At 41.3% G+C, this 14,874-nt stretch overlaps 1 protein-coding gene across 3 annotated transcripts in view; it reads right to left on the reverse strand.

The window, feature by feature from the left end:
- Nucleotides 1-884: 884 nt before the first annotated feature.
- The window catches only part of Znf451 (zinc finger protein 451), a 53,866-nt gene continuing 39,876 nt past the window's right edge, over nucleotides 885-14,874 (reverse strand). For 2 of the 3 annotated variants that reach the window (XM_028775367.1, XM_028775370.1), the window contains 4 exons: nucleotides 13,317-13,447; nucleotides 12,217-12,403; nucleotides 8,316-8,381; nucleotides 885-1,552 (listed from right to left, as the gene is read on the reverse strand). In XM_028775367.1, coding sequence (XP_028631200.1) covers nucleotides 1,506-1,552; nucleotides 8,316-8,381; nucleotides 12,217-12,403; nucleotides 13,317-13,447 — 431 coding nt within the window. In that variant the 3' untranslated portion in view covers nucleotides 885-1,505. The remainder of the gene's footprint in view (nucleotides 1,553-8,315; nucleotides 8,382-12,216; nucleotides 12,404-13,316; nucleotides 13,448-14,874) is intronic. The other variant, XM_028775369.1, reaches the window with a different exon arrangement.

Consider the following 14,874-nt stretch of genomic DNA (forward strand, 5'->3'; position numbering starts at 1 on the left):
GCAACTACATGGTGGCTCACACCCATCTGTAATGGGATCTGATGCCCTCCTCTGCTGTGTCTGAAGATAGCTACAGTGTTCTCATATACATAAAATAAGAAAACAAACACAGAACTATGAATAACAAATTCTGAAGTTATAATATCTAATAAAAAGTCTGTGGAGGGCTACTCAGAAAGTAGAAGAGTGACAGCCAGAGGCCATGCTAGGAGCCGTTCGCCTCCTGGAGAGCCCGAGGAAGGGACATGAAAAGACCAGACATTCGATTCCAGACTAAATTATCCAGTGTTGCAGAGAAAGGACAAAATTCAAGCCACATCTTTCTGTCTTAACCAAAAAGAAAAGCTTCATATTTAGAAATTTGTTACTTCGTCTTTCTGTGGCAGAGTCTCACCACAGAGTGGTCCTCCTGCCTCAGACTGAGTGCTGGAATCACAGGTATGCCTGGCTAGAGAAATATATTTAATATTGACAAATCATGTCTCAAATATTTTATATGACATTTCTGCCCAAATAACATGAAACCTACAAATCAAGGCAATATGAGATGCTGCTTCTCCCACTGATGTAAGGTTTTTACTCTCAATGAAGCCTCAATCCTTAAGAACTACATATACCATTCCAGATGTAACTCAATGAAGAACTAAACTAGACAGTCCACATAAAGCTGAATTTTTAAGGAGTTAGGAATTATTCCTGAGTAGACTAGACTTTAACATTATTTCTTCAAAAGTATATTTACAAAAAAATCAGATAATGATTAAAAAGGTTTGCATGAAATATAAAAAAAGAACTTATATTAAAGTAAGCTTAATTCTGTGTATATACTTTGATATTCCAAATCATACAAAAATCTGAAAGGGATAGAAAAGGTTTCATCTGAGTTGTTTTAAAGATGTTTTTATTGTAGCAACGTGCAACTGTAATCAGAGCAAGCATACAGCTGCATGATAGCACAGGGAACCTTGCTGACTTGAATCTGTTTCTGTGATCAATGTCCATTCCTCTCTTGTAATAATTATAAACAACGATCTCCAAGGTATATTATACATTAGGGTCACATAACACACAGAATTTCTGGAAAAAACTGAGTTATGGCACCTTTTATTTATATTCATTTTCATTCCTAAAAAAATAAAACAGAGCCATTTGTAAAGTACAGAAAAAGATGCAATGCTAAGGAGAGACAGAACTTACATACTTTTCCTTCTAGAAAATGACTGTAACCTAAATGCATGAATTCTAAGTTAGTTGGAGAAATGTGTCACCCATTATTAGACTATGATTTATGTTTCCATTGGTATGCGTTGTTCCTTCCATTCATTTTTTTATATTATAGCACAAAATACAAAGCAACATAGAGATTCTGAACATAGAAAAGAATAAGACGTGTTTTTGATAAATTTATCCTAGTAGATTTCTGGTCTCCTTTAGAAAACAAAGTCAAGAATTCATTTTCCTGAGTCTCTTCAAGGCCACTTGATGTTGTGTGGTAATATCTTTAATTACATTTCCTCAAGACTTCTTCTAATAGCTTCTTCTAATTCCACATCTGCATTTAAAAAAAGAAAAGATTTTAAAACAGGGCAGACAGCAGACAACTAATCCTGTGCTGTCTGAGTTTTATTAGCATATTTCTTTCCAAGTAGCAAACTTCCAATGCAGTAGAGTTCCTCAGTAAAGTCTCAGTATTCTGAAATAGCACTTACATGTTACTAACTTCAACACTGACCAATACCTTTATTTCCTAAAAGATTCATGACGATACATACAAGAAACGGAGACAGTGGGCTGGTGGGATGGCTCAGGGGTAAAGGCACCAGACACCAAGCCTAGTGAGCACAGGTCAACTCCCTGGACCCACATGGTAGGAGAGAAGCAACTGCCCCAAATTGTCCTCTGGCCTCCACAGGCAACACACAGTGGTATACATAGATACACAGTAAAGACAATGCAACATTAAAAAAATAGAATCCAGATGTAGTGGCATGAGCAGTTAACACCAGCACCTGAGAGGCAGAGACAGGTGGAGCTCTGTGAGCCTAGCAGCTAGGGCTACAACAGTAAGAGATCCCTCACCTGGTGGAGTTGGGGGTGATGACAAAGAGCGAGTCAATAAAAATAGGCAGATCTCTTGAGTTTAGGACCAGCCTGGTTACGTAGCATGTCCCAGGCTAGCCAAGGTTACAGATCCTGTCTTAAAACACAAAAGAAAAGGAACGAGGGGGGTGAAGGGAGGTAATGAAGGAGGGATGGAGAGGAGGGAAGAAGAGAAGGAGGGAGGGAGGGAGGGGGGGGGGCGGGGAGGTCCGGAGGGAGGGAGGGAGGGAGGGAGGGAGGGAGGGAGATAGAAACAGAAAGGTAATACTATGAACAACTATTAAATTTACTTTCTATTTGTCAACCATACCTCAATAAAGCTGGGGGAAGTGAGCTTAGATTTGTAGCATCTAAGGCAGAATGAGGCTCTCTGCTACATGGCATCTGAGAAGTGTGTGTGTGTGAGACTAATATTCACTAACTAACTGCATATCATATACCAGCAACAAGAATACAGTACTAGAAAGGTGGGGAGAGATCCGGTGAGTAATGTTACTGTCACAGGCATGAGGATGTGAGATTACATCCCCACGACCCACACAAAATGAGGGCATGATGGGATGAGCTTGCAGCCCCAGCACTGGGAAGCAGACAGAATGATAGTGTAGCCTAAAGAGCAATTTCAGTTCGGATTCAGTGAGATAGCCTGTCTCAAAAAACAAACACAAGCAAAAGAACGTGGAATATTAACCTCTGGCTTTGAGACATGCACACATAGGGACACCTGTGCGCGCTCGTGTGTGTGCACACACACACACACACACATACACACACACACAACAGGGGTGGGGGGTGGAGATGCAACAGTGAACAGGACAAGCATTCCTAGGTTACACACTGGTCTTTTCCTGTGTTCCCACTGGGACTTAGGCTAAGATCAAGAGGGTGGGACTATAAACTCACAGTAAGAATGTGGTATTACTGATACAGAGCAAAAGAACAGAAAAGCTGCCTCAGACACAGAACCATGAATATACAGGCAACTGACTATAACAAAAGTAAATAGGAAAATGCTCTTTTCAGTAAATGGAGGTAAATCAACTAATAGGCCATGTAGGAAAATAGGGATTTATCTCTATCTTAATGGAATAAAAAAAAATTCCCAATATACTATATAGATAATTATAAAAGCAAAAACAATGCAAGAAAATACACATTAATGATGTAATGACAATTCACAAAATCATGGCAAAGATCAGTAAGAGAAGCAAACTAAAATGATGTTTATCAATCAGAAGGTGCCATAGCTCTGTGGAGGCTAAGACAGAAGGATGTCCAGAGTGTGGGGAGTCTGAGGTCGGCCTGCATGGTACAGCGTGGTCCTGTCACAAAGCCAGCAGGCTAGGGAGAAGGATGCCTGGTGATTAGGAATTTATGTTGCTCTTTCCGAGGACCTGGCCGAGATTCCCAGCGTACACATGGTGCCTCACAACCATTGGTGCCTCACAACCATCCGTAACTTCAGTTCCAGGGGACCGGACATACTTCTGACTTCCAGAGGCAAGAGGCAGGCTTGTGATGCACATACATAAAATAAATTCTACAAACAAACAAACAAACAAACAAAAAAACCAAAAAACAAGAAAACGGAGACAGACTACATGGCACCATTCAATGAGCAAAAAAGGCAATCAGAGTCCAGAATGGGAGCAAATATTTGCCACCCACAAGATTAGTGCCCAGGAAAGGGGGAGGGGCGATATTAACCCATAAATGTCAAGTGGATCCACAGGAAAAAGATACTTGAAAGGGTGTCCAGAAAATGATATTTATGTAGTTAGGAAACATTTCTCACTGAGAGGTAGGGGTGGTGTGCCTAGGAAGCGTGAGGCCTTGGGTCTGATAGCTAGCACTGCATCCAGCACACAGTTATCTGACTAGTTAAGAATAAAAGCACTAAATGACCATGTGTGGTGGCTCATGCCTTTTATCCACTCAGGAGACTGAGGCAGGACTGACTGAGGTTCAAAGCCAGCATGGATAACATAGTAAGTTTCAGACTTGCCTAAACTGTAGCATGAGACACTGTCTCAAAACAAAACTAAAACCAAACAAATCCCTTTGATGATTGATTAGTCAGCGGGTTCAGATCGGCAAAAACAGGATATGTTGTCACAATTAGTAACAACTAACCCCACCACACTGGAAAATGTTTTATTAATACGTCAAATAAACCTCAGCAATACCTATCCTAAGTTCATATTCCCAGAAACAAGAGAGAACACAGAAAATCACTTCTGTCAAAATATATACAGAAATCAACTGTCAGCAAACAACAGGCAGATGTGGTGGATACATAAAATACTGTACACTTTAAAAATAAAGCACAACGGTATCCTAAACTACAGAGAATCTCTAAAAAAATGTTGATTAATCAATAAGACCCAACTGAAGTATAGTAGAAAAGCCCTGTAATGTCAACATTCAAGAGGCTGAGGCAGGAGGATCTTATGTTTGAGAACACTCTATAGAATGAGACCCCATGGCAAACAATCAAAATACTACAATAAAAAGAATAGCTAAAGTCCATACAAATGAACCCTGATCTACAATAGGCTGATACAAATTAAAACTACCAACTAACAGAGGAAGCAGGTGGGCACGGAGGCTTATGTCTCCATCCAGGACTTATGAGACTGAGGTGGCAGGCCTGCTGTGAGTCTGTGTGCATCCTGGGCTAGACAGTGATTTCTCACACAGCCTGGACCATACACAGTCTCTTAATACAGACTCTTAATAACATAAAAATTTTAAAGGCAATATTAGTGGAACAAATCCATCTTAAGTCCTGCAAGGCAGCAGAAAGCCATGAAAAGGTAGAAACAAGACAAAGCTGATCCCTGAAAGAAGAAAACTGCAGACACAGGGTCAACTTTACAGCTTTATTGTTTTGCCTTTCTAATCCATGTATATAAGATGGCTGGACTTTGAAACTAAAAAAATAGCTTAGAAATTAAGAGCCCTGACTGCTTTTCCAGAGGATCCAGGTTTGATTCCCAATACCCGTAGGTCCAGTTCCAGGGGATCTGAAACACTCTACTAGCCTCAGACACGCACGCGGTACACAGACATACATGCGGGCAAAATACTAATAGGCATAAAACAAAAAAATTTAAAAAGATGACTCCAGACTTCACTCTGAAGGACACACACTTAATGCCTTCAGGAATTAATAGATAGGGTTCTGGTCTTCCCGAAATGCTCGACCGTGTAGACTGGGAGTGAAAAGCAAGAGCCACAAAATAAGAATCCCTGAAGCTAAGTCCTTGGGAAACTTCTTAGTGCAACACACATGGAGAGTTCCCATATGTGTTGTAGGCCCAGAAAGATACCTTGGTGGGTGTGGTGAGCACTTGAGGGCCTAAGTTTTGACTCCTGGAGTCCACAAGAGTCCTCGACCATCACATGCATGCAGGGATGCACTCTCATCCTCCAACACATACACACGCCCACACACAACAAACCATCAGAGGGAAACCTAAAAGATGTAAGAAAGCGTAAGTGCTGACTATGGAATAGGGAAGAAGGAAAGATGACAGCATAAGAACGGGAGAGCATTGTGGGATTTTTACTGCCGCTCCTCACTGACCATACCCTGACTAGCAGTAAGTACTGTTAGGTAGACAGTAGTCTCTGCTCTCAGTGTGGGATCCTGGACCCAGATTTCAGAAAGAACACAGCAGACCTTACATATTAGTTTGTCTATTTTAATCCTTGGCTACCTGAAATGTTAATGAAATGTAACCAGTCATCTACGCCCCTAACTTAGAACCCTCTCGGGACAAAACATGGAGCATGCTCTGTGGGGCAGGGGGATGTGCTGTAAGCCAGAAATAATAGCCCGACACAGACTGCAACAAAATGTGATTTTTGCTCATACAATCAACCAATAAATCCTGGGAAGAAAACTCAGTGACAGGGTCTCTCTGGGAAGTTAGGGCACCCAAAGGTATCTGGTGTAAGAAAGATTTATAAAGCCATGCATGTGTCTGGACAGGGTATAAGATGGGAAGCCATATCAAGAGAGTTTCACCACTAACTCATCTGCAGGCTTGACATATACCTGGCAGGCTGGAGGGGTCTAGCACAAAGTAATCTGCAGAGAGAGGGAGAGGTGGGCTTTTAGTTCCTGGAATTCAGGAAAAACTAGTCAAAAAAAACCCAAACCACCAATTAGGAATATAGTTTGTAAAACTTAAATGGCTAGCTGCCTACTCTGTATCAAGAATGGAAGAGGTAACACTTGATTTCCAGTGGTTTCATTCTATCACTCCAGCACCATCAACAGCAAAAGAACATGAACACGAGAAAGTGTGAAGGAAGGGCCTGCCCACTGCTATACAGCCTCTAACGCAGGCAACTGGATCCAGTGTTTGCATAGCCATTGCATGTCACGTGGCTGTCTGGGTGGTCAGCATGTGGTACTGGTTCACGGAGAGCAACCATCACAGGAGGGAACAGCTTAGGTCACCCCAACAAAGCAAAAGCAAAAGCCACAAGCAAATTTACCTGCTTTTGACATGATCTGTCAACAGAGTGTTGGGAGAAATTAATTTAAGAGGATTCCTAAACTTTTTGAGTTCGCCTCAAACAGATCATGGTAATTATCCAGCCAGCAGGAAGATAGGCCCTGGAGAATCTAACAACTTAAGTTCTTACTATAACTTCATCTATCCAACAAGCTCATGCCTGTTGCTTACTGCTCATGCTCTGCTAGGTTCTGGTGAGCAAACAGATGAGCATGACCTTAACTCATCATCAGGGGCTCAGCAGAGATGAGAAGTTAACTATTCCAAGTGAACCTGGTCTGTACAGTCGAAGCTCTCACAGATAGCAGCTATAGCTCTGCCCACGACCAGAGAAATGTATCTGTGTATGTGGTGTTTACCTGTAACCTCAGCTACTAGGGAGACTGAGGCAGGAAGATTGAACTAAACAGCATGAAAGACAACCATCTCAGCCAAACAGATAAAAGCAAAACCAGTAAATCAAACAGAAATGACATTTGAGCTATTTATCACGTAGAGTAGCCGGTTCTCAACCTGCGGGTCATGACCCGTTTGGGTGCCAAACGACCCTTCCTCAAGGGTTGCCTAAGACCATCAGAAAGCAGATATTTGCAGTACAATTCATAGGAGTGGCAGAATTACAGCTAAGAAGTAGCAGGAAAATAATTTTATGGTTGGGGTCACCACAGCATGAGAAACCTATTAAAGGGTGGCAGCATCAGGAAGGGAGAAAACACTGTACAGAGGAAAAGGGAAGAAAAGGTGACTAGAGGAAAGTACAGGGATCGGATCCCTGCCTTGGCAGCGGACACTGTGGGCTGAATACTGGACAGAGGGCACCATCAGGAAATAAACAAATCAAACTGTCTCACCCGTGATTGTCTGTGGACATAATGCTGGCATTTCAATTTTTTTTTGTTTTTGTTTTTCAAGACAGGGTTTCTCTGTGTAGCCCTGGCTGTCCTGGAATTCTGTGGACCAGGCTGGCCTCAAACTCAGAAATCCGCCTGCCTCTGCCTCCCAAGTGCTGGGGTTAAAGGCGTGCACCACCACTGCCCAGCAGCATTTAAAATTTAGTGAAAATTTAAGGTATCTTTTTCTGGATTCTTTGATTTAGTAAATGTTTGAGACAGGGTCTCATGTAACCCAGACTAGCTTCCAGATTACTAGAGCGCCAAAGACGACCTTAAATGTCTGATTCTCCTGTCTCTGTTAACCTCCACATCTGGCTTTATGCAGCACACTGGACAAGCACTTCACCAACTGAGCTATGACCCCAGCACGTTACCTGAAATCCTTAATGATAATTCTTTCCCTAAACTAAGAACCATAAAAACATCAATGTCTTAACTATAAAACAGATTGCAAAAATAACAAAATGGGGGAGGTTCTGAAATATACTCAGTTATACACAATGCAAATTTACCAGGGTAGCCAGAAACTGACAAATCTCAAGCATCCCAATATATGGGTAGTTAAAATTTACAATTTTGATCAGCACTTCCTGGACATACTCAGAGGTTTTTAAATAAAGGTTGCAAAAACATGCTACTACGTTCTAGCCTTCGACAACTAGGTCTACTTTTCAATCATCTTACAGAAGGAAGTATGTTTAGAGGAAGGAACACTCAGACAGTGAAGGCACAGGGAGTTAAAGACAACATGACACACACTCCAGAGCGCCTGGGTGGCGGGATGCGCTCTTACCCTCCGTGGCCCTGAGCTCCTCGGTTGGAGAGCCTTTTACCCCCGAGCTGTCATCGCTGTCACACTCTGTGAGAGAGAAACGCAAAGACAGTTCTGAAAACCCTGTGTCCTGCACTTCAAACTCACAGCAATTCTCCTGCTCCAGGTGTAAACCACCATGCTTAGCCAAACAATGTATTTTCAAAGACTTTCCATACCGAGCTTATTCAGTAGTGCCCCATTGCTAGCCCAGCAGGGCTTGCTAATGATTATTATTTTCAAACCAGAGGCACTCATCGCTATAAAGAAGCAATAAAAAGCCTTAATTGATTGACAATAGCAATACCCGGCACAAAGTCACCTAGTGCCATAATGGCTTTCATAACGAACCTCAAGTTTCTATAAACTGCTATAATACACCAGGCATTGGGGGGAAAAATCATTTCTGGTATAACCAGTGACCTTGTTATTTACTTGGCTAATTACTTTTAATCGAAATTTAAATGAACATATATCAATGTGCCAACATACAACTGTATGTAAAAAAGACACGCACAGCACACAAATATATCATTGGGTCTGAATTAAAGCCAAAATAACTAAATATAACTAGTACTTGCCTCTGCAAAAGCACAGTAAAATACCAAGAATTAAGATTTTACTCACAATTTGAGTAAATTCTGTACTTCATTATAGTTTCTGCAGAAATTTATTTTGCTATTTAAGCATACTGCTTTAAATACTTCAAGCAACATCTTAGAGAAACATTTTATTTAGTTTTAAAAACAAAATCCAGTCTCTAGAGTACAGACATTAAAAACAGAGAAGGAGCTGATGAGACGGCTAGGCTGCTAACTCGGCTGCTCCTGGCACCTGCCACCACATCCTCCTGAGCACACGGGAGAGGAGAGCCGAAGCCTGCACATGGTTCTGTACCTCCACGGGTGCAAATGAGTATGAAAGTGCAATGAACAATGTTTGTTTTAACAGAGAACAAAGAAAAAAACGAAAAACCAATGAACAAAAAAACTACAAAAGAAAAAAAAATGTTCCTACAGTGTAACGCCTAGGCCAGCCAACAGAACACGTCCAGACTGACGCCAGCGCTCCGCCTCTTGGTGGAGGTCCTAATCTTGGTGCTGTTGGTGTGAACAGTGAACCAAGTGTAGCATACACTAGGCTGCAGAGCAGGTTCTTCTGCTTCAACCAACAGATCCGCACAAATTGAGAAAATCGTTAGCATTCTTCTCCTTTCAGTCCTCTGTACAGAATTAACTGGTCTATAAAGACCTGGATATAACTGATTAACGTAAGGCCTATTCTACAGGAATGACACTGCCTCAACTGTCTGCATGCTCACAGCACAGGGCAATATCTATATCCACTTTCTAAGATGGACTTCAAAGTCTCTGTATCTTTGGATCCACAGACACAAATTCCACTTAATACTTTGATCTTACTCATTTAAAGTTATGCCACAACCAAATGCATACAGCAAAGTCTTAGGTAGGTCCACATAGCAGACTGTTACAAAGTATCTGGTAACAATTATCTGTGGCAAACTCTTTCTCATTACTTCTCATTCTCAAGAGAGGACACTGGTAAGGTGGAGGTAAGGTGGATGGCCAGCCGGCCAGGGTTGCTACTGCACTTCTCAGAGCTGTAGGCTACGTACATACACCCTGAGATGCCTGAAAGACAGGGAGGATTAGTTTAATGGCTCAACACAGATCCTAGGGCATTTACAACGCTGACTGCTTTCCCAGACTGTGTTCAGTATCAGGTCCACTTTATTTCTGAGGCACTAGAACTCTCACAACTAATTTCTATCTTCTGACAAAAATAAATAGAAATTCCTTAACATTGCTTCAAAAAGAAAATCTAATATATACCTTTATGTAAACAAAATGCAGTATTTTTGTTCTATAGCAAAATACATCTCCTCTTCACTCTTAAAGCACATGGCTAGAGCCAATAAGTTACAGTGCATGTGAGTGAGTGGAGAATCCACCTCTATACGACGGAAGCTGGCTTGTAACAAGCAGGGTGGTACTGACGAAAAGACAAGCAGAGCCCATAGGTAGGTAACTAAATCTTCCTAAATCATTGCTTCCTCACCCATAAGGATTCAGAATCCAATATATCTAACCCTTAGCATATAAAAAAAGAGGACTGAAAGACATCAGAAGTTATTTAAATGTGTCTAAACTCTAAATGTTTGAACAAGACTATAAAAATTACAGCATATTGGTTGTAAAACAGTATGCCCTCAATAAAAGCCATTTTACTGAAAACTTTGGTGATAAGTATAATGTTCACCTCTGAAACATGAAACTTGGATTAAAGATTTCATAAAAGGACTTAGATGCCTGTGGGGAACCTCTGATTAAGTGGATGAAAATAAAAATTACAGAGTAGGAGAAAATATTGAGAACTGAAGCATGGTATAAAGAGGAAAGGATTTGCTTTCCTTTATAAACTTGCGTTTTGTGTACACATCAGGCAAAGCTGGACTCACAACTCTCTTTGGCTCTGCTTCCCTAGGGGTGGCTAATGGCCATGTGCCTCCACGCCCAGCTTCATTACTGCTTCAAAACGGATAGTTGAGTGCTAAGCATGGTGGCACATGACATTGAACCCTGCACTTCAGAGGTGGAGGCAAGAGTACCTGGAGCTCAAAGCCAGTTTGGGCCATGAGGGACTATTTTAAAATAGAAAAGAGAGAGGGAAAGTAAATGAAATCATAATTTGTAGAATCAACTGATCCACTGTAATTGCTGATTAGAGTAACATTCTTGTGCATTTTTACTAAAAATATAGTTTCAAATATATTAGAAGAAAACAGAAAGAAAAGAAAAATGCTAATCCATCTAGTAACACTCTGAGAAGTAGCCAGTTCTCTGTCACTGAGGCCATTTGCCAAAATCTTCAAATCTTTTTTCTTTTATTTATTTATTTTTTAAATTTGATACAGGTTTCATGTACCTCATTATTAGGACCTTTTTTTGGGTTGTTATCCTTAGAAACAGGGTCTCATTTTGTAAACAAAGCCCAAGGTGTCCTCCAACTCATAGCTCTCTTCCTTCTTCAGTCTCTGAACCACTAGAAAGACTAAGTGTGACTCACTAGAGCTGTGTATTACATTTAAATATCACTCTTATATTTTCTGTTTCATATCAGAAATTAGGGAAACCAAAACTACTTTCTTTTTCAAATACTGGGTGGTAAAACTGAACTCCTAACCGTGGACACACTTGGAGGTGGGTAGCCCAGTAAGCAAGCAGGGCAACAGAGTAGGAGGACCCCAACCCCTCCCCAGGACTGACAGGCTCATCAGCATTTCACTGTGTCCCAGGCAACCTCTCACATGGTCTCTACACTTGTTTTCTAGGGATTGCTTTCTTGTTTATCTACTAACATCTGAAGATAAATTTGCAATCTTATAAACAGTGATGATCTGAATTCTGAGCTTTAATATGTTTTATGACATTAATACATATTTTATACAAGTGGAAACTGATTTTTATCTATTAGAATAAATAAAGGCTGTGGAAAATTACTGTGATTAATCCTCATTCTAAAACACTAAAGAATGAAAGTAATAATACCAGGCATGACAGCATAGGGCTAGAATTTCAGCACTTGGGAGGAAGAGACAGGAGGATTAGGTGTTCAAGGCTAGCCTCTGCTATATCAGCTTCTTCCAGACAGAAGTTCAAGACTAGCCTGGGCTATAAGAGATCCTGCTCAAAGCAACAAACAAGATGTAAGTACATAAGAAAGGACAAGCAAGACAGACGGATAAAGGCACAAAGGTTTAGGAAACAGACAGCAGTTCACTAGCAGACAGCAGTTTATTGGTTTTCTCAGCAGTGAAATCTCCTCCTCTTGGGTGGTTTGCACCGTGCCGGCAGCTCCATACCTTTGGTAGTATCAGATATGCTATTTAACAAGGCACACATCATGTCTCCCTCTAAGTGGTGAGGGTTCAGTATATGAGCTGGCCTCTGGGTCTTCTTGAATTGATTCTCTAGCTCCAGAAAGCCCTGGTCTCCCGAGAGGATGGTGAAAGGAATTTGTTTGGGCAGTTGTTCATCTAGACGGCCAGCCTAAGGTAGAACAAATGACACAGGTTGTTACACATCTACAAGAGTTTCAAATCAAGTAGCATCTATGTCACAAAGAGCACATATCTAGGAAAGTATGTTATACTCATTCCCTAGTGAGCTTCGTAGTTGACATATGGCACCTATGTCAAAAGTCAAATGTAGGATGTCAACAATTACAAGACAACCTACAGAGGCAGCACTGAGGAAAAAGCAGCAGACAAACTACAGCTACACAGGAGGCACCTGCATGATGGAGGGACCTAAACGCCACCTACTCAAGAAAGAACACACAAACCCTCGCAGGAAACATGCTCAGAAGGCAAATTGTATGACTCAATCAAAGGAAGAAGGACTCTCCTGAGGCTGAAGCAGCAAGTGATACATTTGCAAAAGCATTCATTCACATGATCTGAGTGACACAGAAATGTTCACACAGAGGACTTAATATAAAGTGAGTCCTGGCTCAGTCAGTAGTTTCATGAAGTGATGGGCAGAGACAGAGGTAAATGCAAATTCTACCTAAGACAACAGCAGTTAATCCAGTGCCTCTCAATTTCAGATATGCAATGTAAAAGAATATTGTACACAGCAAGTACAGAACCATCTTGACTATTTACTCCACACATAACTAAGTTTGCTATATACAGATGAAGTCTTCTGGAGGACTGCCATAAAAAGCATAAAAAGTATGTGTGTGGTGGGGTCTTAACCAGACCATACAAGCAGTGTGCAGGACTTAACACACTAAGGTTTATATGAAATCAGCTCTGAATAATGATCTACGCTGCCATTACAGTCAAAAAGGCAAAAATCCAAATGCATCCTAGATTGCCATCACATCTTTAGTAACACACCTACTTACATGCAGACATATGGAGACTGACATCAGGTCTTTAATAAAACACCTACTTACATGCATACATATGGCAAAGTCAGCAGCATCTTTTCTTTTACTACAGCGAGGATGAAGAAAGAAGCATCCAATCCTGTTCAAGTAATTATAGACCTTACAGCTGAGTGGAGGCTTCCAATTGGTGTTTCCCCCTATTAATTTTAGAAAAAAAATATAAATGATAGTCAAGTAAGGAACAAAGAGACTGGGAACTTTATCAAGGTAAACTATAACCTCTATTTTTCTTCCTGAAAGTACGAAATTAATATGTGAGGGAACTGGCCTGCAGATGTAGCTCACTTATCAGAGTAGATGCCTAGAATGCACAAAGCCTGGGGTCTGACTCCAGCACCTCATAAACCAGGGCTGGGGTGCATAGGCATGCGGGGTGGAGACAGGGTGACCAAGAGTTCAGTTACAATGCCTACAGCTACAAGACATGCTGTCTCAGTCCTGAAACAGGCATCACCATCTTGTCACTTTACAATCTTGGGAACAGAGTCTGACTTCCTTTCATCTGCCTACACATGTAAAAGTTCATAGGGTGAGGGGTGGAGAGATGTCTCCATAGTTGCTGGCAACACTGGCTGCTCTTCCGGAGAACTGGGGTTTGATTCCCAGTACTCACAGGTAGCTCACAACTGTCTATAACCTGTCCAGGGAATCTGATACCGTCTCTTGGTCTCCATGAGCAGCTCATGCACAACATACAAAGAGGCAAAACATCCATTTGCATAAAAAATAACTTTTCTTAGAAGTTCATATGGATAGTGAGAAGAGTAAAAAACTAAAGTTAACATTCTTCTACTGGTGTCATTCTACATAAATTCGAAGTTTGGTAGGTTTTACAAATATGCCAAAGTCAGTGGTTAAGAAACAATACATACGCATTCTAAATATTTCTGTTTATATTCGAAGTTAGTGCTGCTCTTGCTCTCTGTCCTTCTCAGACTGGCTTCTCTTGTGTGTGCAAAAGTCAAATCAGACTCCTGAGTAGTCAGAGTGCTGAGGTAACTGCTGTTGAATGCTCAGCCCTAACTCCCTCCAATGCCCAGGAAACACAAGGAAAGAGGGGGCAGAAGAATGTAAGAGGCAGTGGACAGAGGTGTGCTCTGAAGCACAGTCTGTAGGACACAGCATGGCTGCTGAAACTGTGAACTCACGGTGACTGTGCTAACTTGCACAGGGTGGGCCTATCCACATTCCACAGTGGACGGCTGATGAGCTCACGGTTGCTGGAGGCAGTCACTGGCTTTAGTGATGCAGTCAGTGCTAAGACTACCCATGCTCACTAAGCAACCTCTCACCCACACTCATGCCAGCAAGAGACACATGAAAACAGAAGGTGGAAATTCTGTGAAGAAGGGGTTCAGGGGAGAAGTGAGATCACAATGGGGGTAAAAAGGACTATATATATGTATACATACATACATATATGAAATCAAGAATTTTTAAAAACTAAAAAGTATGACAGCAGAACTAGACTTAATAAAACATTAGTAAAACATTAGTTTGGCCAACTTTTCCAGATCAGTATGTTTCTATCTTTAATGCCAATCCTTACCTTTTTATGCCATTT

Source organism: Grammomys surdaster, unplaced genomic scaffold, assembly GCF_004785775.1.
Source record: "Grammomys surdaster isolate TR1022 unplaced genomic scaffold, NIH_TR_1.0 255, whole genome shotgun sequence".
NCBI lineage: Eukaryota > Metazoa > Chordata > Mammalia > Rodentia > Muridae > Grammomys > Grammomys surdaster.